At 50.6% G+C, this 21,781-nt stretch overlaps 1 protein-coding gene and 1 pseudogene across 1 annotated transcript; one reads left to right on the top strand and one right to left on the bottom strand.

Annotated features, from left to right (window-relative positions):
- The first annotated feature begins 303 nt into the window (after positions 1-303).
- LOC141476388 (olfactory receptor 14J1-like) lies at positions 304-1,284 on the top strand. The gene has a single exon (XM_074165065.1). The coding sequence runs from the start codon at positions 325-327 to the stop codon at positions 1,282-1,284; it is 960 nt and encodes a 319-aa protein (XP_074021166.1). The 5' UTR covers positions 304-324.
- A 298-nt stretch (positions 1,285-1,582) lies between these two features.
- Positions 1,583-7,861, bottom strand: LOC141476354 (olfactory receptor 14C36-like; annotated as a pseudogene).
- Positions 7,862-21,781: the final 13,920 nt, after the last annotated feature.

The following is a 21,781-nucleotide window of genomic DNA, read 5'->3' as shown; positions in this document are numbered from 1 at the left end:
CTTTTTCATTAGTACCAACTTCATCCAAGGAAGTCAAGCACCAGGACTGGCCCCTGCCCTCACGGTTCCCATTAACCCACTGCTGCAGAGCAGCGCTGTCTCCTCGGCAGCCGGGGGGCAGAGACCCTGCTCCTCATGACAAACTCAACCAGTGTCGACCGAGCTCATGGAATGGAGATGAGGAAGGTCTCTTAGAAAAAGGAAAGGGTGTGTGTGCAGCATGGGCAGAATCCATGGGAAAAGGATTTGAATTTGTTTAGTGAATTCTTGAGTAATTTACTGTATTTTCATCCTCTAACAGGTCCCCATGCCCAGAAGCAGCAAATGTCCAACAGCAGCTCCATCACCCAGTTCCTCCTCCTGGCATTTGCGGAAAAACGGGAGCTGCAGCTCTTGCACTTCGGGCTCTTCCTGGGCATCTACCTGGCTGCCCTCCTGGGAAACGCACTCATCATCACCGCCATCGCCTGTGACCACCGCCTCCACAGCCCCATGTACTTCTTCCTCCTCAACCTCTCCGTTCTTGACCTGGGATCCATCTCCACCACTGTCCCCAAAGGCATGGCCAGTTCCCTCTGGGACACCAGGGACATTTCCTACTGGGGATGTGCTACACAGGTCGTCTTCTTTCTCTTCTTTATCACAGCAGAGTTTTATCTTCTCACTGTCATGTCCTACGACCGCTACGTTGCCATCTGCCAGCCCCTGCACTACGGGACCCTCCTGGGCAGCAGAGCTTGTGTCCACATGGCAGCAGCTGCCTGGGGCAGTGGGTTTCTCAATGCTCTCCTGCACACGGCCAATACATTTTCCCTACCCCTCTGCCAGGGCAATGTCCTGGACCAGTTCTTCTGTGAAGTGCCCCAGATCCTCAAACTTGCCTGCTCACAGTCCTACCTCAGGGAAGTTGGGCTTGTCATATTTAGTGCTTTTGTATTTTGGTTGTGCTTTTTTTTCATTGTGGTGTCCTATGTGCAGATCTTCAGGGCCGTGCTGAGGATCCCCTCTGAGCAGGGACGGCACAAAGCCTTTTCCACGTGCCTCCCTCACCTGGCCGTGGTCTCCCTGTTTATCACCACTGGCATGTTTGCCTACCTGAAGCCCCCCTCCATCTCTTCCTCACCCCTGGATCTGGTGGTGTCATTTCTGTACTCGGTGGTACCTCCAGCTGTGAACCCCCTCATCTACAGCATGAGGAACCAGGAGCTCAAGGAGTCCATCAGGAAATTTATTTCAGAGATGGTTCTTAATAGCGAGAAATTTCCCATCACTCTTCAGAAATGACTCTCATGGTTCCCTGTTGCAGTACTGTCCTTTGTTTGCTATTTTGTCATTTTTGTTATCATTATCTCTATTGTTATTTCCTACAGGAATGTTTGAATCCTTCTTAGTTCTCTGGAGAACACTCTCATAGTTTCTCTGAAACGAAGTGGAATTATCCCAGTGCACTGATTGATGTTTGGGCTCTTCTTCCAAAGCTCATGTCATGAGTGGTGTGTTCATCTCTGCAGCACTTACCCATGGGCACACACCCCCGCGGTCCCTCCAGTGTGGGCCTGAGTTTTGGGTCTGCTCAGGTGTCCTACACAGTCTCAAAGCTGTTACCCACTTGGAACTTCAGCCTTGGGTCTCTCCACATCCTGCTTTCCTCCTCTTCCAGCCAGCCCCACTTGGCGTTGGCCAGCAAAGCATGTAGGTACATCCACACACACACAGACCCACACTAGTGAGGAGCTCACACAGCAAATCGCCAGAAGCAGAGTTTAATAAGAAGGCAGGGCACACCGGGGGATCAGGCACAGGTTTTGGACAGAACGGCACCGAGCAGCCCCTCCCAAACTGCAGCTGGTCATAGCATCATAGAACCATAGAATTGTCCAGGTTGGAAGGGGCCTTTAAGATCATCTAGGCCAACCATCAACCTAACTCTGATAAAAACCATCACTAAACCATGTCACTAAGCACTATGTCAACCTGTCTTTTAACTAGCTCCAGGGATGGTGCCTCAACCACTTCCCTGGGCAGCCCATTCCAAGGCTTAATAACCCTTTCAGTGTCAAAATTTTTCCTAATACCCAATCTGAACCTCCCCTGGCACAACTTGAGGCCATTTCCTCTTGTCCGATCCCCTAGGGAGAAGAGACCAAGCCCCACCTCTCTACACCCTCCTTTCAGGTAGTTGTAGAGAGTGATAAGGTGTCCCATCAGCCTTCTTTTCTCCAGGCTGAACAAGCCCAGCTTCCTCAGTCGATCCTCAGAAGACTTATTCTCCAGACCCCTCACCAGCTCCGTTGCCTTTCTCTGGACCCACTTCAGCACCTCAATGTCTTTTTTGTGGTGAGGGGCTCAAAACTGGACACAGCACTCGAGGTGAGGCCTCACCAGTGCTGGGTACAGGGGGACGATCTCCTCCCGAGTCCTACTCGCCACGCTGTTCCTGACACAGGCCAGGATGCTGTTGGGCTTCTTGGCCACCTGGGCACACTGCTGGCTCATGTTCAGCCACTGTCGACAAACACCCCCAGGTCCTTTTCTGCCAGACATCTCCAGCCGCTCTGCCCCCAGCCTGTAGCGTCCATGGGGTTGTGACACAAGTGCAAGACCCGGCATTTGGCCTTGTTGAAACTCATCCCGTTGGCCTCGGCCCATTGATCCAGCCTGTCCACCCTCCAGCAGATGAACACTGCCACCCAACTTGGTGTCCTCTGTGAACTCACAGAGGGTGCACTCAATGCCCTCGTCTAGATCATTGATAAAAATGTGTAAGAGAACTGGCCCCAGTACTGAGCCCTGGGGGACACCACTCATGACTGGCCATGAACTGGATTGAGCTCCATTCGCCATCGCTCTCTGGGCCCCTCCCTCCATCGAGGGAGGTCCCAGTTAACTGCAGGTTAGCAAATGTGACGCCCATTTACAAGAAGGGCCAGAATGAGGCTCCGGGGAACTACAGGCCTGTCAGTCTGACCTCGGTGCCAGGGAAGATTATGGAACAGATCATCTTGAGTGGCATCACGTGACACATACCGGAGGACCAGGAGATCGGGACAATCTAGGATGGGTGTATCAAAGGCCTGTCCTGCTTGACAAACCTGATCTCCTTCTATGACAATGTGATCCCTCCCCATTGTGGGAGATGTGGAGGTTGGAGGCCGTCTTGGTCTTAGCGATCATGAAATGGTCAAGTTTTCAATTCTTAGTGAGGTAAGGAAGGGGGTGAGCAAAACCTCCACCTTGGACTTCCAGAGGGCGGACTTTAGCCTGTTCAGAGCCCTGGTTGGGAGGGTCCCTTGGGAGATAATCCTGCAGGGCAAAGGGGTGCGGGAGGGCTGGACGCTCTCCAAGAAGGAAATCCTAAAGGCCCAGGAGCAGGCTGTCCCCATGAGGCGCAAAATTAAAGGGAGGAGAAAATGGCTGCTCTGGTTGAACAAAGAGCTTTTGATGGGACTTAGGGAAAAAAGGAAGGTTTACCACCTTTGGAAGAAGGGACAGGCAACTCAGGACGAGTACAGAGATCTTGTTAGGTTATACAGAGAAAAAATTAGGAAGGCAAAAGCCCAGCTGGAACTCAACCTGGCCATTAATATAAGGGACAACAAAAAAAGTTTTTATAAATACGTCGACAAAAAGAGAGTCAGGGAGAATCTCCATCCTTTACTGCATTCGGGGGGGAAACATTGCGACCAAGGACGAGGAGAAGGCTGAGATACTTAATGCCTTCTTTGCCTCCGTCTTCAATAGTCGGACCAGCTACCCTCAGCGTGTTCAGCCTCCTGAGCTGGAAGATAAGGATGGAGAGCAGAACAACCCCCCCGTAATCCAGGAGGAAGTAGTTAATGATTTGCTTATGCACCTGGACACGCATAAGTCCATGGGGCCGGATGGGATTCACCCAAGGGTACTCAGGGAGCTGGCGGGAGAGCTCACCAAGCTTCTCTCCATTATCTATCAACAATCCTGGTCAACAGGAGAGGTACCAGATGACTGGAGGGTGGCCAATGTGATGCCCATCTAAAGAAGGGCCGGAAGGAGGATCCGGGAAGCTATAGGCCTGTCAGTCTGACCTCGGTACCGGGAAAGATCATGGAGAGGATCATCTTGAGTGAGCTCTCACGGCAAGTGCAGGGCAGCCGAGGGATCAGGGCCAGCCAGCATGGGTTTATGAAAGGGAGGTCCTGCTTAACCAACTTGATCTCTTTCTATGACCATGGGACCCGTCTTCTCCATGCGGGGAAGGCTGTGGACGTTGTCTACCTGGACTTTGGTGAGGCCTTTGACACCGTTCCCCAGAGCGTTCTCCTGGAGAAGCTGTCGAATCATGGCATAGACAAGTGTCCTTTTCACTGGGTAAAAACCTGGCTGGATGGCCGTGCCCAGAGAGTTGTGATTAATGGGGTGGAATCCAGTTTGTGGCCGGTCACCAGTGGTGTCCCTCAGGGCTCAGTTTTGGGGCCAGTCTTGTTTAATATCTTTATTGATGATCTGGATAAGGGGATTGAGTGCACCCTCAGTAAGTTTGCAGATGACAGCAATCCAGGTGGGAGTGTTGATCTGCTTGAGGGTCGGCAGGCTCTACAGAGGGACCTGGACAGGTTGGATCATTGGGCCAAGGCCAATGGGATGAGGTTGAATAAGGCCAAGTGCCGGGTCCTGTATTTTGGTCACAACAACCCCAGGCAACGCTACAAGCTCAGGGAAGAGTGGCTGGAAAGCTGCCCAGCAGAAAAGGACCTGGGGGTGTTGGTGGACAGCCAGCTTAACATGAGCCAGCAGTGTGCCCAGGTGGCCAAGAAGGCCAACGGCATCCTGGCCTGTGTCAGGAACAGGGTGGCCAGCAGGAGGAGGGCAGTGATGGTGCCTCTGTACTGGGCCCTGGTGAGGCCTCACCTCGAGGGCTGTGTTCAGTTCTGGGCCCCTCACTACAGGAAGGACATTGAGCTGCTGGAGTGTGTCCAGAGGAGAGCCACCAAGCTGGTGAGGCGTCTGGAGAACAAGTCATACGAGGAGAGGCTGAGGGAACTGGGCATATTTAGTTTGGAGAAGAGGAGGCTGAGGGGAGACCTCATTGCCTTCTACAACTCCCTGGAAGGAGGGTGTAGAGAGGTGGGTGTTGGCCTCTTCTCCCAAGGGAATAATGACAGGACCAGAGGAAATGGTCTGAAGTTGGGGCAGGGGAGGGTTAGGTTAGATATTAGGAAGAATTACTTTACTGAGAGAGTGGTCAGGCCCTGGAACAGCCTGCCCAGGGAGGTGGTGGAGTCACCATCCCTGGAGGGATTTAAGGAACGTGTAGACATGGCACTTCAGGGCATGCTCTAATGCCTGAGATTGTTGGTTTGTGTCTGTCTGTGGATGGGTGTGGTGTGTGGTTGTGGGTGTTTGTTTTGTGTGGTCTTGGTTTTGGTGTTTGGTTTTTTTGTTTTTTGGTTTGTGTGGGTGGTGGTTTTTTGGTGTGGGTTTTTTTTTTTTTGTGGTTGGACTCGATGATCTCAATGGTCCCTTCCTACCAAGAAGATTCTGTGATTCTGTGAGGTGCTGTTAGGGAGTTCAGCTCTGGAAGGGAATTGCCCAGTGCCTGTCCCGACCTGTGGTCCAGGGCTGCCCCACAGCAGGAGGATGAGCTGCCAGAGCACTCGGACTCCATAGCAAGGCAAGGGCTCAGAAGGAGAGCGTGGGAGTGGAAAGAGCACAAGTTGGAAAAGACCAAGGTTGGTGCTCGCTGACAGAGCTGCTGTGCTCGGACTCTTTCCCCTCCACCTCTGCTCACAGGCATTGCCCTGCAGCTCCAGAGAAAGCCTGAGAGGAAGGATTTTGGGCAACAGGTCGCTGTTCTATATTCTATATTTTATAGAATATTTTATTTTTATATTTATAATTTTATTTTTATATTTATATTTTCTATATTTTATTTTAATACACAAAGAGAGCAGGTCCTCATTTATACAGTATGTAGATTTCACAAATTTGGAAAAATACATAATTCGAAACAGCAAAACAAGTTGGTTTTTTTGGTAGAAAACATTATACAAAGTAAAGCAAAAAAAGAAAAAAACAACAAAAACCTAACAAAGGCCTAAACACAGAATTAAAACTAACATAAACTACAGTACATGAGCTTGACATATAATGAATTATGTTAACAGTGTTTTGTAGAAGAAGACAGCTTATTGTTTCAGAAAATCATCTGGTCATCAGTTTCCACACTGCACCTTTGAGCTCCTTGTTCGTCATGCTGTAGATGAGGGGGTTCACAGCTGGAGGCACCAGTGAGTACAGAACAGCCACCACCAGGTCTAGAACTTGGGAGAAGATGGAGGGGGGCTTCAGGTGGGCAAACACTTGTCGTGGTTTTGGCTGAATTTACCAAAACCGGACCGACAGATGGCCCTTTCCCCCCCTTCCCCCCCCTAAAAGAGGAGAGAGGAGGAGAAAGAGATAAGGAGATTCAGAAGTTTAGAATGAACTAAACTACTTTAATGAAGAATTAATATTAAAATAAAAATAAAGAAGAAAATAATGAAATAGATACAATATATACAAAACCGTATCAAGCTCCCAGGATGACAGTCACATCACCGGCAGGCACTGGGGAAGTCCCAGACTGGACTCAGTGACGAATGGGAACTGGATTCCAGCTCTGGAGTCAGGAACACACGGATCGGGATCAAAGGCAGATGAACAGACAGAGTCCTCTCCGCACATCGGCCATCGTAGGAAAGGGGCTGACCCTTTGATCCCTCAGCCTTTATACTGAGCATGGGGCAGATGGGATGGAATACCCCAGTTGGTCAGGTTTGGGTCACCTGTCCTGTCCACTCCTCCCCACCGATGTGACCCCTCTACGTTTTTTCCATTTCCGACCCTCTAAGGGGGCAAATAACAAAATTGGCTGACCTTGGTTGTTATAGCAATAAGTATAATCAAGGGCCTCCCTGCTCACCGTTCCTTGGCATGGAGCACAAACATTGGTCTTATCACTCTGAGAACGAGCAGTTTTCTCCACAATATGCCGTTAATTTCAGAGAGTTAGAGGAGGCCTAGCTAGGATGTAAAGTTACAGAACAGAAAATTGGTTCGGTTTTACTTCAAACCGGGACAACACTGCAGTGCTGAGAAACAGGGAGACCACGGCCAGGTGAGGGAGGCACGTGGAAAAGGCTTTGTGCCGTCCCTGCTCAGAGGGGATCCTCAGCACGGCCCTGAAGATCTGCACATAGGACACCACAATGAAAACAAAACAGCCAAAGCCTAAACAGACACTGACCACAAGAAGCCCAACTTCCCTGAGGTAGGAGTGTGAGCAGGAGAGCTTGAGGATCTGGGGGATTTCACAGAAGAACTGGTTCAGGACATTGCCCTGGCAGAGGGGTAGGGAAAATGTATTGGCCGTGTGCAGGAGAGCATTGAGAAACCCACTGCCCCAGGCAGCTGCTGCCATGTGGACACAAGCTCTGCTGCCCAGGAGGGTCCCGTAGTGCAGGGGCTGGCAGATGGCAACATAGCGGTCGTAGGCCATGACAGTGAGAAGATAAAACTCTGCTGCCATCAAGAAGAGAAACAGAAATAGCTGTGCAGTACATCCTCAGTAGGAGATGGCCCTGGTATCCCACAGGGAATTGGCCATGGATCTGGGGACAGTGGTGGAGATGGAGCCCAGGTCAAGAACGGAGAGGTTGAGGAGGAAGAAGTACATGGGGGTGTGGAGGCAGTGGTCACAGGCGATGGCAGTGATGATGAGTGCATTTCCCAGGAGGGCAGCCAGGTAGATGCCCAGGAAGAGCCCGAAGTGCAAGAGCTGCAGCTCCCGTGAGTCTGCAAATGCCAGGAGGAGGAACTGGGTGATGGAGCTGCTGTTGGACATTTGTTCATCCTACACATGGGGGACTGTTGAAAGAGGAGAAGACAGTGACAAGTTATGACTGACTTCTTTGACCCTGTCCTGTGCTGTTTTCCAAAAAAAATCCCACCAAATTGACTTTTTGTGAGCTCAGGTGTGTGCTGCTGAGTGAGGGCACTTCCTTTGCAGGGGTAGAAATCCCTCTCCTTCCCATTGCCTTTAGCCTGGACACTGCTGATCCCTGGGGGACAAAAGGGCTCTCTGTGCCCTGGGGCAGAGCCAGGAGAGCTGCTCTGCACACCAGTACCTGCTGGTCACCACCCAGGTGTCCTGTGCTTACACCTCTCTCCGTGGGAGAATGGTCTCCCTGACACCGTCCTTGAGGAAGAAAACGGCCTTTTGTGAGTGTGGGAGAGTCCAGGTTCCAAGTCCATTTCTCCCGTCTGTTGTCCCTTTCCCTGTGCAGCTGAGCAGAGAGGGATGCAGAGGGGTGGCCTGGCTCTCTGCCGCCTGGGGCTGTCCCTGCTGGGAGCTGTCTCTCTGTCCCCAGGTCTCTCCCTGTCACTGCTCCCAGAGCCCCCCCACCCACCCTGTGCTCAGCTCTGCCCTGCAGACCCCTCCTGGCAGCAGGGCACTGCCCAGGGACATCTCCCTGTTTGTGGGTCCTGAGCAGTAGATGAGGTAAAGCCTGATGCTGCAGGCAAAGGTGATGCTGCTGCTGTCTGTAGGGAGAGGAGTGGGGGAAGGCACGGTATGAGGTTTCTGGCAGATCTACTGATCCCTCAGTTCAGTGAGACCTCCTTTCCCTTTTCCCTTGGGAGAAAGCTGACAGCACAGAAAAATGAAAAGTCTTCGTCTTTAATGGAGCCCCTGCCTTGCCCTTCCTCTTGAAATGCTGCTTCTGCCAATGTCCTGGGGATGATCTGGAGCTCTCAGCAGCCCTGTCCCACGCAGTAGGACATCCCTGATATCCCTCGTGAATGCAGTAGGATCTTTTACTGACAGTGGTCACTCCTTCCACTCCAGCTTCTCCCCACAGATGCTCCGTGGGGAGATCTCTGGTCAGGCTGAGAGCTGACCCTGGCAGGCAGCAAAGTCCCTGTCCTGGCACACAGACCCCTGGGGTGCAGGGACCCTGCTCTGCAGGACAGCCCTGGGCACCCCTGGATGCACTCCCAGCTTCACACCCTCTCATCTGTCCCCGGCAGAAGGCAGCCTTCAATCCTTGTCCCTGTGATGGTGCAGAAGGGAAACACTGCTCTGCAGCACGTCCTCCTTCTCCACACCAGAGAAGCCAGGAGAGCCGTCCTGGGAGGTCCTAGCAGTCATACAATGTGTCAGCTCTAGAAGATCCATCTAGGATTCTTATCGTAATTTGCCGGTTGCCAGAGACTTTCTGTGTCAAGAGATGTGAAGATCTCCCCATGAGCAAGCTCAGAACCGTCCCCCGACTCCCAGCTGCCTCTATCCTCTCTGTACCTCACTCCCCTCGGTGCCTGCAGGCAGTGCCCTCAGCCCTTGGCAGAGGAGCTGCTCCTGGGCAGAGCTGTCTCTCTGCCACGCTGCCCCATGGCCAGGAGCTCCCTCCATCCCAGGAGCCCGGCCCAGCTCAGCAGCAGAGCAACAGCCCAAGGCAGCACTTTTTCTGCCCCTCTGGAATCCCTTGAGGTGTCCCTGGGGCTCCAGGGGAACCTGCTGTGAAACAGGCTGAGGCAATCACTTGTTTTCACTCTCTCAGCTGGGGACAGGCACTTCTTTCCTGCACTGTCATTTCTCCCATTACAAAAAGAGGGAGGCCCATGGGTCACCTGATCATTGTTCCATCGTCAGAGAGGACACCCAGACAGGGACAGGGAATGATCTCATCTGCCATTGCTGAGGGAAGGGATTGATTGAGGGTGGGAAATTCCTTTGCCAAACTTAAATGACACAAGGTGCCCACCTGTAGGAGAAGTGAACCTGTAACTGTCCTGATGTCCAGGGCAGCCCAGAGAGGGATTCAGCTGACCTCGTGGGGTTGTGTGGCACAGGGACAGCTGAGTCTCTCTCTGTCTGGCAGTTGTCTCCTGTGCATCCCTTCATTGCTTCACCTAATTCATGGCAGCTGAATCTTAATTTCAGTCACCAATTCAGGCCTGTGGTGCTGTGGGAGGTGCCAGGGCTCTGCAGCACAACTGCCTGCACCTGCCATGGACAGCACAGGAACCCCGTCCCCATGCACAGAATCACACAATCATCATGGTTGGAAAGGACCTCTGAGATCACCGAGTCCAACCATACACACACACGGAAATAAACCCCTTACAATCTCAGCCCCTGAAGCATGCCTTGAAGTGCCACATCTACACGTTTCTTAAATTCCTCCAGGGATGGTGACTCCACCACCTCCCTGGGCAGGCTGTTCCAGGGCCTGACCACTCTCTCAGTCAAGTAATTCTTCCTAATATCTAATCTAAACCTCCCCTGCCACAACTTCAGACCATTTCCTCTGGTCCTGTCATTATTCCCTTGGGAGAAGAGGCCAACACCCACCTCTCTACACCCTCCTTTCAGGGAGTTGTAGAGGGCAATGAGGTCTCCCCTCAGCCTCCTCTTCTCCAAACTAAACATGCCCAGTTCCCTCAGCCTCTCCTCGTATGACTTGTTCTCCAGACCCCTCACCAGCTTGGTGGCTCTCCTCTGGACACGCTCCAGCAGCTCAATGTCCTTCCTGTAGTGAGGGGCCCAGAACTGAACACAGCCCTCGAGGTGAAGCCTCACCAGTGCCCAGTACAGAGGCACCATCACTGCCCTCCTCCTGCTGGCCACCCTGTTCCTGATACAGGCCAGGATGCCGTTGGCCTTTTTGGCCACCTGGGCACACTGCTGGCTCATGTTAAGCAGGCTGTCCACCAACACCCCCAGGTCCTTTTCTGCTGGGCAGCTTTCCAGCCACTCTTCCCCAAGCCTGTAGCACTGCCTGGGGTTGTTTATTATGAAAGAAAAGCAAACCCATGGCTCCACAGGGTTGTTGAAGTGTTAGAAATCACGGAAGTGCTTGAAAATTCTCCCGCAGGAATTAGGGCTTCTCCCTCCAAGAAAAGTAGCAGGATCAATAGCCCAACTGAAGTGCATCTACACTAATGCCCACAGTATCGGGGCAACAAACAGGAGTTGGAAGCTGTTATGCAGATGGAAAACTACGACATAGTCGCCATAACGGAAACGTGGTGGGATGACTCACACGACTGGGGTGCTGCAAGGGATGGCTATAAACCCTACAGAAGGGACAGGCAAGGAAGGAGAGGCGGTGGGGTGTCCCTGGATGTTAGGGAGTGTTTTAACTGTCTAGAGCTTGACGATGGTGATGAAAAGGTCGAGTGTTTATGGGTAAGAATGAAGGGAAAGGCCAACAAGGCAGGTATCACGGTGGGAGTCTGTTATAGACCACCCAACCAGGATCGAGAGGCAGACTAAATAGTCTGTCAGCAGCTGGGAGAAGTCTCACAATCGCTGGCCCTTGTTCTCGTGGATGACTTCAACGTGCCAAATGTTGGCTGTAAAGACAATAGAGCGGAGAGAAAACAGTCTTGCAGGTTCCTGGAGTGTGTGGAAGAGGCCTTCCTGACACACTTGATGAGTGATCCAACTAGGTAGGAAAGGTGCCCCACTGGACCTGTTGTTTTCCAGTAGAGAAGGACTTGTGGGTGCTGTGGTGGTTGGCAGCCGTCTTGCAGGCAGCAATCATGAAATGATAGAGTTTTTATTTCTGGGAGAAATAAGGAGGGGGTTTAGAAAAAACCTCTCCCTTTGACTTCTGGAGGGCAGATTTGGTATGTTTAAAGACCTGGTTGTCCTTGGAAGGCTCTCCTGAGGTGCAAAAGAGGCCCAGGGAGGATGGCAATTCTTCAGAAAGGAACTCTTAAAGGCACAGGAGCAGGCCATCACCACGTGCCAAAAGACGAACCGGCAGGGAAGAAGACTGGCCTGGCCAAACAGAGAGCTTTATCTGGAACTCAGGAAAAAAACCAGAATTTATGACCTTTGGAAGAAGGGGCGAGCAACTCCAGAGGACTACAGGGATGTCGTAAGATTATGCAGGGAGAAAAGTAGAATGGCCAAAACCCAACTAGAATTTAACCTGGATATTGCCTTAAAAGACAATTAAAAATTTTCTATAAATACATTAGGAACTAAAGGAGGGCTAAGGACAATCTCCATCCTTTATTGATCCTTTTATCCACATCACTGATCTAATGAAAATGCTTTCTTGATTGTAAAGGATGTATTTTATGAGTGTTCAGTTTCCAGAGGAGGTGATAGAAGCATTCTCCAAGGGATACTGAGGCCAAGTGTCTCCTCAGGAGGTCTGGCCAGGTCAGGAAAAGCAGTCCCGTGATGTCCATCCCTGTATGGACAGCTTTGCTCCTCACCTCCCCATCCCCACCAGGTCTGACCTCGCCCACCTGGGACTGACATCACTGTTCCTTGCATCAGACTTCTCCACTCCAGTCTGGATGTGACAGCTCCATTGCACCATCTCCCACCTGCTCTCCTCAGAGACCTGGCTGCTCACAGCCACAGGGGAATTCTGCCTGTTCTGCAGAAAAGAAAAGTAAAGCACAGTCAGTTTTCATAAACAAGAAAACACTGTGTAATCATATGCAAAGTACAAACGGCCTCTAATGAGGTTGCCTTTCTACAAGGGATAATCTTAGGAGAAATAGTTGAGGTAGGTAGATACACAAAGATAGATATAAACATAATGAAAGAGCTGGCTGAGGAGACAATGAGATTACTGAGAGACAGGCAAGGTTTTACTCCCTGAGGGTGAAAGAGCAGCAGAAGTGAGAGGTACCTGGATGAACAAAGAGTAAAGGGAGGAGAAAACTGGAGAATGATGGAGAGGGCCTTTTCCTAGACAGTCTGCATCTGAAAAGATGACTTTGCAAATGAACATTGTATCAGGACAAGTGTAGAGTATAGGAAAGATTAGAGAAACAAAATACGCCATATAACAGACAAAATAGTTGTAGTGAAGTCACAAGGGAAGACTGAGATTTCTTTGGAATATCACCTTTGGAAGGCGACAGGCTTGGCAGAGCTCTCTTGTGAGTGAGGACAAGCCAATGTTGCCCCCACCTTTGAAAGAGGCCCAGCCCAGGGACCCACAGGCTGTACAAGCTCCCTGGGGTGATTAGTGTGCCATCAATTAGAGTCCCCTTGGGTGACATTTCTGGGCACCAGAAAGAGAACAATGTGTCCAAAAGCAGTCAGCATGGACTTTCCAAGGGTAAATCAAGCCTCAGTGAGGAAGTGGTGACAGCGGGGAAAGCTCTCGGGTTTCCTGTGTCCATGGAAGTCAGTCAGATGTTGGTACAGTCAGACCAGCTGCAGCTTTCTTGTCCTGCTCCAGGCAGGGTTGCTCAGATGTAGGGCTACTTGACAGGTATCCCCAAACAGCCCAGATTATTTCCTTTGCTTAACCGTTCATCCCCATTGCATTATTTTCCCAACTCTCAAGTCCCACTCTTTAACCAACTTCATCCTCTCCCTTGCAAAAAGTCAACCCCTTTTCACCATTTCCCCACTGGCGCTGCCTTTCCTCACTTTGCTCCCACCTTTGGTGTTTCTGAGATGGTATCCCAGTGCTTTCTACCCTGATTAGCAACTCCATTACACCAGTACTGTCTTCTTGTCTGTAGCGTCCTGCAGCTTCTACAATGATGCTCTTGCTAGAGGCACCCTGACTCAGGATGAACATCAGCACGTGTACTTCCAATGCTTGACTGCTGGAGCTTATGTCCAGAGGGACCTTGACCCACCTGGGGATTTGGCCATCAGGAACCTGAAGGTTTAGAAGAAAGAGGTGCACAACAACTCCATGCAGCAGCACGGGCAGTGACCACACCAGCTAAGGAGTGCCCTGAGGAGAAGGGCCTTTGGGTCACGATGGCTGCCATGATGAGCCAGTGGGCTTTGCATTTCAAAAGGAAAATGGAGAGACTGGAGAGGGTCCAGAGGAGGTCTGACAAGATGGTGAAGACCCTAAAGCTTGAGCTTTGAGGAGAGTCTGAGGGAACTGGGCGTCTCTACCCTGCAGAAGGAGAGGATTGGGGTGACCTGTGTAAGAGCCTACACCTACCTGGAGAGGTGCCAGACCCAAGGTCTCTTCTGCAGTGTCCATGGATATGACAGAGGCAACAGCCACAAACTGCCTCTTGGGAGCTTTAGACAGAGCATTAAGAGACCTTGCAAAGTGGAGCCAGGTCAGTGGAGGGACACCAACGTTGACAGAGCTTGTACTGTGAGAAGAGGCTTAGAGAGCTGGGCTTGTTCAGCTTGGAGGAGAGGAGCTCTTGGGGGGAACATGGAGCAGCATTGCACAGTTACCAGGAAGACTGAGCCTGAGTCAAATCCATGGTAGAAGATACAAGGACAATGCGGCGATTGAGAGACGGGACACAGCTTGATGCAAGCAAAATGTTCATTTATTGTATAACATCATTTCTTTATATATGCTTACTTTGGCTGCGTGTTTTAAACTGATTGGTCTTTTTGAACACACACTGCTCGCACGGCTGCATCTGATTGGTCAGTGATATATTATCATACCAACAACCATAGCTTATCTTGAGGACTTAACTTAACGACTCAGTCCTTAAGGCCTTTTTAGGTAGGCGCCAGGAATCTTGCCCATCTCAATGCTGTCCATCTCAGTGTGGCAACATTTGTCAAGTACCTGTTTTCAGGTTCTTGTCTAACCCTTTATGGTCAGGCCCACCCTCAGTTTATGGCCTACAAGTTCCAACATGTCCCGGCTTGCCAATTGAGCAGCACTCGGGGTTCTGCTCTTCAGGCCTCGTCCCACAGGACAAGAGGCAATGGGCGGAGAAAAGGGACAGTCAAGCCAGATAAGGAGGAACTTTTTCCAGCATGAGGATAGTCAAGCACTGGAAGCTGTTTCCCAGAGAGCGTGCAACAGCTCTGTCCTGGAAAGGGATCCAGACATCTTTGAACAAAGCCCTGACTCTTCAGGTCTGACCCTGTTTTCAATGGGAGGTTGGTCAAGACACCCTCCAATTCCCTTTGAGCCTGAATGATGCTGTCCTCCTCCTGTCCTTCCATCTGCAGGCTGAGATATTTCCCCTCTTGGAGCAGACATTCTGAAAAAACACTCCAAATCTGGAAAGACTCTTCAATGCTCCAAGTACAGTTGGGTTGGGAAAAAAATAAACAACACAAAACTATGCTGGATTAGTTTTTCACAGAGACAGTTTTAAAGGGTCAAAGTAGATTCAATCCATGAATTCTGACAGTCAAGTTACAAAGAGGGAGGAAAAAAAGTCAACAAAATCTTTGTCAGTAAAGAAAAACTCCCCCAGCCTGTGGGATGTCCTCATTAGTTGGCCCTCTAGGAACTGGGATCCTTGGGCTTCTTGGTCTTAAGTGGGAGCTCAAATCCTGAACTGGAAGGACAACAGTTACACACCGTTTGGTGGCTGCAAGTTACACACCATTTTCTTGACACGACTGTGAGCTCAGACCCAGTTGATGGAGTTTCTCACAAAGGTCACAGAGGAGGGCAGGATGTCGGGGAGAGGGGCACACGCTTCAGTTTCCCAAATCTCATGAGTTTTCCCAAATCTCATGAGTTTTCCCAAACCATTCTTCTCTTGACCTCTGGCATCCTATTTCTTGAGATGAAAAGCTGGCGGGTCTTCTGTTGATAAAGCATCAGTGATCCTTCCAGTGATTCTGTGATTTCCTTTAGAGTGGCAAAAATAATAATAATGATGAAAAGAAATGTTAAAGTAACAGTCTACTTCCATAATAGTAAATCTGGACAATGGCAATTAAATTAGTATTTGCCATATAAGGTATGATATCCCATCCTGAAGTACATATCGAAAGTGGTTCAGATGAAGGGTGGTCTTGCAAAAGTCACCCCTTGTGTCCCCGTGTGGCACAGACGCTGCTGGTTTCCCTCTCCAGAGAGTGGCAGAGGCCGGATCACCTTCTCAGAAGAGGCTCCTTGCCAGGGAGCCACGGCCATGGGGGGAGCTCACCTGGTTCTTATTGACACTTCACTCAACAGCTATTTGGATACTTTTGGTGCTTTTCTGGGATGACTATTCCTGCACAGAGGATCATAAAAAGACAACTGTTTCTTAACAGATGGTGAAAAAGGCCTTGTTTGGCCAAGAAAGACCACCATGTGCTCTGGAGGGAGCGAGGAAGATTATAAAAAGCACTAGGAAAGTCCAAAATGCTCTTCCAAAGGGCGAGTGGCCCTGAGGAGTGGTGATTGGCCACGTGTAAGTCTGTTAGAGAGGGTCAAGCAATGTCAGCGAGAAGCAAGGGGACGGCTGATGGCTTTAGCCAATCCTTACAGCCATGTCTGAAGCCAGCCGTGGGAAGCAGTGGATGTTTGTGGGCAGAGGCTGAGGAAGAGGCTTCTCCTGGGACAATGGCAGGAAGGAAGACCCTTCCTCTGCAAACCAGGGGTGATACAGACATTCATCTCTTGTGTGCCTGCCTCAGCCTGGCGGATGGGGAATGCCCACTGCTGGGGGTGGCTGTTCTTAGGAATGCCCCATGGGCTGACAACTTGCTCCTTTCCCCTCCTTCACTGCCCACACTTGGATGGACTTCAGGAAACATCCATGAGCCTGGAGGATGCAAAACCTCCTGGGCTGAGGTCTCAGCACTGCAGGGGCAGAGGAAGGGTTTGTGAGACACATGGGCGTGCAGGGAGAGAGCAGTGTGGGGGGAGCAGTGAGTGTGCTAAAGGCAGGAAGAAGAAATGAAATATTGGGGGTTGGCTGTTCAGTGCTGGGATGTGGAGCTACAGAGAGGATTCTGGCATGGATTCTCCAGGATTCTGGAGCTTGGAAATCTTGGGGATAAATGAGCAGTAGCAAGGCTTTGGAGGAAACCAGGTGAGATGTGGGGAACTCACTGGCATTGGCAAATCCTCAGACACCCACATTTTGGTGTTGGAAACAAGGAAGCAGGCACAGGCACAGGACAGCGTAGCTGTGGTGGGGATGGCCAAGGGCCTTGGTGGGGCGTTGACACCCCAACAGATCTGAGACCCTTGTTCTCTTGCCTGTGGCTTCTGTCTCTTCCACTGAGACCCACGAGAGAACACAAGGTCCTTACAGCTCCAGTGCCTCGTTGCCTCCTCAGCCACCCCCCATAAATCCTGGGAGGTGCCCTAGTGCTGACCTGCACCTGGCAACACACACTCCCAATCACATTGCCCCCAGGAAGAGCCCCGAACATGCCAAGAGGGAAAGGAGCCCCATCTGTAGGGGATGTGGGTAAGGACGTGGCCTTCCTGCTTGGAAGAGCACATCAAGGGCTTCCACAGTGATCTCTACTTTTAAATTTTCCGTTGTACCAAGTGTCTCCAACTTCCTGCTTCACCAGCCCCCAGGGACAGGACCCTTGTCTGCTCATTCCCTCCATGGTTTCTTCAGTGATGGACTTCAGCAGGGCCTGCAAACACTCTCAGAAACCTGGAGGTTTGCTGCTGGCTCTTAGTTCTCAAGAGACTTGGTCAGCCTTTAGAGATCTGCAGTTCAGGAACTCGGCACCAGAGGGTTCATTAACATGCAAAACGCCCTGAGGAGCCAAGCCAGGCCATAATTTTCCCTTCATCTTCAATTCTTCTGTGGTTAATTAGAGAGCTTTCGGGAGTGGAGTCAAAGCGAAAAGATGTCAAAGCAAAGAGGCCAAGTACATGAAATGCTTGATTTCAACTTGCCAATTCTGCATTAACGCCAAGGAATTTGGGTTACAGGAATGTCTCCAAGTAGAGTCTGCACCATCCAGAGCCATGTGGATGGGCTGGCAGAGCCACCCCCAGCAGGGGGATCCCCATCGCCCACGCTGAGGCAGTCCAGATGCAAGTGCCCACTGCAGTGCCCACTTGTCACAGGCCTCCAGGCAGAGGGTGACTCATTCCCATGACCCTCGAAGCCTGGATCAGCTCGTTGTGCTTTTGCTGTCCTTCCCTTCATGCGTCAAGCCCATGGGAGCTTTGGCTTTGACATCATCCCTACGTCCTGGGACAAGGTTTCTCAATTCCTCCTCTGCAGCTTCCCTGCTTCCACCTCCTTTGTGCTGCCTCTTTGTCCTGGAGCTCAGTCAGTTCCAACAAGCAGCCTCCTGAGACGGTGGCTTCTTTTCAAGGGGAGTTGCAGAGATCATTTTTGTGCCTGGAGGAGGCTGTCCTGTAAGGCCTATCAGATTTTCCATGATCCTTCAGCCTTCAGAGCTGCTTCCCACGGCACCACTCGCATCAGTCTCCCAAGTACATCAAAGTCTTCTTCTCTGGAGTCCACCCGTTTTTGCTCTGCTGCTGGCCTTCCTCACTCCTCTTCGGCACCTGGGACCCCACTATTTCCTGGTGACAGCAGCCAAGGCTGACACTGATTTTCACCCCCCTGACCACTCTTTTTTTTTTTTTTATTTGTTTTTTGCCAGGACCAGGTCCAGGTGAGCATCACTCTTGTTTGCCCACCTGGCAGCTGTGTTAAGAAGTTGTCCCAAGGTCCTCCAGGCTGCTGGCACCCTGTGTCTTTGCCTGGCCCGTGAATGCCAGGGCAACTACTGTTCCCCATAGGAACCTGCTCATTGACTCGGAGACTTCTTCAGGTTGCTGTTAGAAGACTTATTCTGCCTACTGTGCCCGATCAAGTGGGTTATAATGGCCAAGACATTTTCACCCTTACTGGCTTCTCCTCTCATCCTCACTCACACAAGCTCACTCAACCCTTGACCCATCTCATACAGGAGCTCCATAGATCTGAGCTGCTCCTTCACTCAGGGGGCATTCTGCTGGTCGTCCTCTTCCCTGCTACTCCCTCCAGCAGAGCCTGTACCCTTCCATTGCAGCACCACAGCTCAGCAAGATGTCCCACCACATCTCATTCAATCCCAAACCATCCCAGTTCTGTGAGTAGACATGGGACTCCTCCTGGCAGTGCATATTTGGGCCACAGCATCTCAGCTGACTTCTCACGGGGAAACCTGAGCTGTGATCCTGCCCAGAAGAACCATTGTACATCGAGCAGTTCGTGCTGGGCTGGGCTGTACGTACAGAGTGGCCTTCACCCCTGGGCTGTGCTGCACAGATGCCTTGGCCACAGGACAACCTCAGCAGCACATTGTCACACAGGAGCCTGCAGAAAAGTCCCAGTCTGTACCAGACATTCTGCCTCCCGCGTGGCCCTCCCTGTACCCGGCACTGCTGCAGGAAGTTCTCATGGAAACGTCCTGTCTGTTTGACTGTCGAGATGACGAATAGTATTGTTTCCTTGTAAGAAAATCCTGGAGTGGTTTGAGTGACCAAAAGAGGAGACTGTCTCCTATGGAGGGGGTCTGCATGGTTGTCTACATGGTTTGCCGCATTTGGGTCGAAGGCCCATTCAATGCTACACCTCCTGGGGTTCTCACCATCGAAACAGACATGAGATTTGTGAGAAACACCGGCTCACGATTAGAATTTGATAGAGAACAAAGTCGCCGAAGCAAAGATAAAAAAATTACAAATTTATTATACGAAACAGTGCTGAATGTGGTGCATCTCAAAGCAGAGGCACACCTCATCTTTCAGCTTTTAGGTATTTATACCCTATCCCGGCCGCCGGAGTTTCTGTCTCTCTTCTCGTTGGTTGAGAAGTTGGAGCTCACATTCTTCCCAACCGCCTGACCCGTTACAAGTTCAGTTCACACCTTTTCACCTTACAGGGCATACACACACCTCCCCTACGAAATCATTATCCTAAACACGCCTTTGATTAGTTGATTACGCTACAAGTTATTTCACAGTCTTTGCTACCATCTACTGTCCAGTGTTAGTAATTACAAGCACTCTGGTGGTCGTTTACTTCCTCAGGTGGTCGTATCTTCCTCTTCATCAGCTGCCCTCTAGATGACCTTAGTCCACTCAGCGGTCTTCACAGCCCCCTCAGCAGTTTTACTGTCCAGGCCTGGTTTCTTTGGCCTTATCGATACTCCCCTATCTTCTGGGTTCCTGTATTGAAGGCCACATTCCAGTCTGTTTCTCTTTACCTGGATGACGTTCTGTAAACAAGGATCCCTTGACAGACCCAGGGCAGTTCTAAGGATTAGTTGGGTGCCATTGATTAGATTCTACTATCACTAAGCCTCCTTTGTTAGTACAGACACACTAACAAACATATATCCATTTGCTGAAGCAAAACTTAACCCATTTCTCACAATGCACCCCCTTTTCATTCATTACTTTTTTGCTGAAGCTCATAACCTTTTTCCCATTTATTTAATAATAACTGTAACCTCTCATTTTGTTCTTCCTTCTGGTGGTCCCTTTTCCTTAGGACCATAATTCTCTGTGGTGTAACATCTTGATTCGAGGCCTTCGCATCTGGTAGACTGGTCACTTGCATTCCTTCTACCACACTAGAAATCCATCTCACTGCACAAGGAATAAAGCAAGGTATGAACAGCAGTCCAGTAGTAGCACATAACGAAATGAAGCCCACCTTTTTCCACCAAGATACTCCAAAAAAGTTATCCCACCAGTTGGCCTCTATCATAGACTTCCATTTTGCATTTTTGCACTGGGACACGTGCTAGTCTTCTGATGTTCGTTGCTATATCTCTCACAGCTTGCCCGTTATCATCAATTTGAAGACAACAATCTGAAGTGTTAAACTTGCCGCATACCCCCCCTTCTTCTACTAGTAGGTAGCCTAATGCCAATCTATTCTGGTATATTGCAGTTGGCATCTGTGTTTGTTGGGCCGCTATTAATTCTAATGCTGAGGCGGTCTGATTGGTAATTACTTCGAGTACAGCTTGCAACGTAATTATTCTATCGAGCATATAAACAGGTGTTCGATATCCCCAGCTATCATCTTGTAGAGTCTGACATAAAGGGTCTTGACTTGCATATTCAAACTGCATCGGGAGACATTCAGGATCAATATTGACTGGAGATTGCTGATATCACCCCACGTGTAAGAAAAAAAATAGATAAAATATTAGAAAGAAGAAATAGTTTCTTATTTTTTAGTATTGTGATACTGTCACTTCTGAAATCCCGATCACTTACTGCGTAAGAACCGAGGGATTCCTGAAAACTGCCCAGAGGCTTGGCTTGTTAGGGCGTTTTGCATGTTAATGAGCCAAGTTCCTGAACTGCAGATCCTGAAAGACTGAACAAGCATCTGGAGAAGTAACAGTGGGCAGCAAACCTCCAAGTTCCTGAGGGTGTCAGCAGGCCCCACCGAGGGCCATCACCAGAGAGACCCTGGAGGGAAGGAGCAGGCAAATTGCCACCCCTGGGGACTGGTGAAGCAGAAAGGCAGAAGCACTGGTTACAGGTAGAAAACCACACGTGGGGATGGCTCTGAAAACCTTGGATGCATTTAGTTGATCAAGAGAGCAAAGCCCTGACCCCTGTCCCCTGGGAAAGGGGATTCTTCCCTCATGGGAGTCTCAGGGCTTTTCCTGGGGCAGGGAGAGGTGGGGCTGTGCAAAGCGGGGTGCAGGACAGCAGTGGGACACCTCCCAGCCTCTGTGGAGGTGAGGAGGTAAGGACGCACTGGGGACTTAAGGAACTGCTGTCCTCTTGTGGGCCTCAGCGGCAGAGACAGCAGCCATAGCCAAGAGGACAAGGATTTCAGTTCTGTTGATGATGTTGCTCTTGGTTCTGACCCCACCAAGGCCCTTGGTTGTCCCCACCACAGGCTGTCCTCCACTGTCCTGCGACTGTGCCTGCTTCCTTGCAGACTTCAGCTCCCCCCCTGGTTCCTCACATCACTCTGACCCAGGGTCTCCCACGCTTTACTGGTGTCTCCCTGTCCTCACTGGCTGTGTCTTCAAACACAAAGATTTCTGAGTAATTGCCGGTGCCTGTGAGGTTTCCACAACTGATCCAGCTTCTTCCAAGGCCCTGCTAATGCTCCC

The sequence above is a fragment of the Numenius arquata genome, chromosome 30 (assembly GCF_964106895.1).
Source record: "Numenius arquata chromosome 30, bNumArq3.hap1.1, whole genome shotgun sequence".
In the NCBI taxonomy this organism is placed as follows: Eukaryota; Metazoa; Chordata; class Aves; order Charadriiformes; family Scolopacidae; genus Numenius; species Numenius arquata.
This window is presented reverse-complemented; position numbering and strand designations above follow the sequence as displayed.

Excerpts from the sequence above, each read along its gene's own strand:
- LOC141476388 (XM_074165065.1), top strand. The coding sequence starts at position 325 with ATGTCCAACAGCAGCTCCATCACCCAGTTCCTCCTCCTGGCATTTGCG.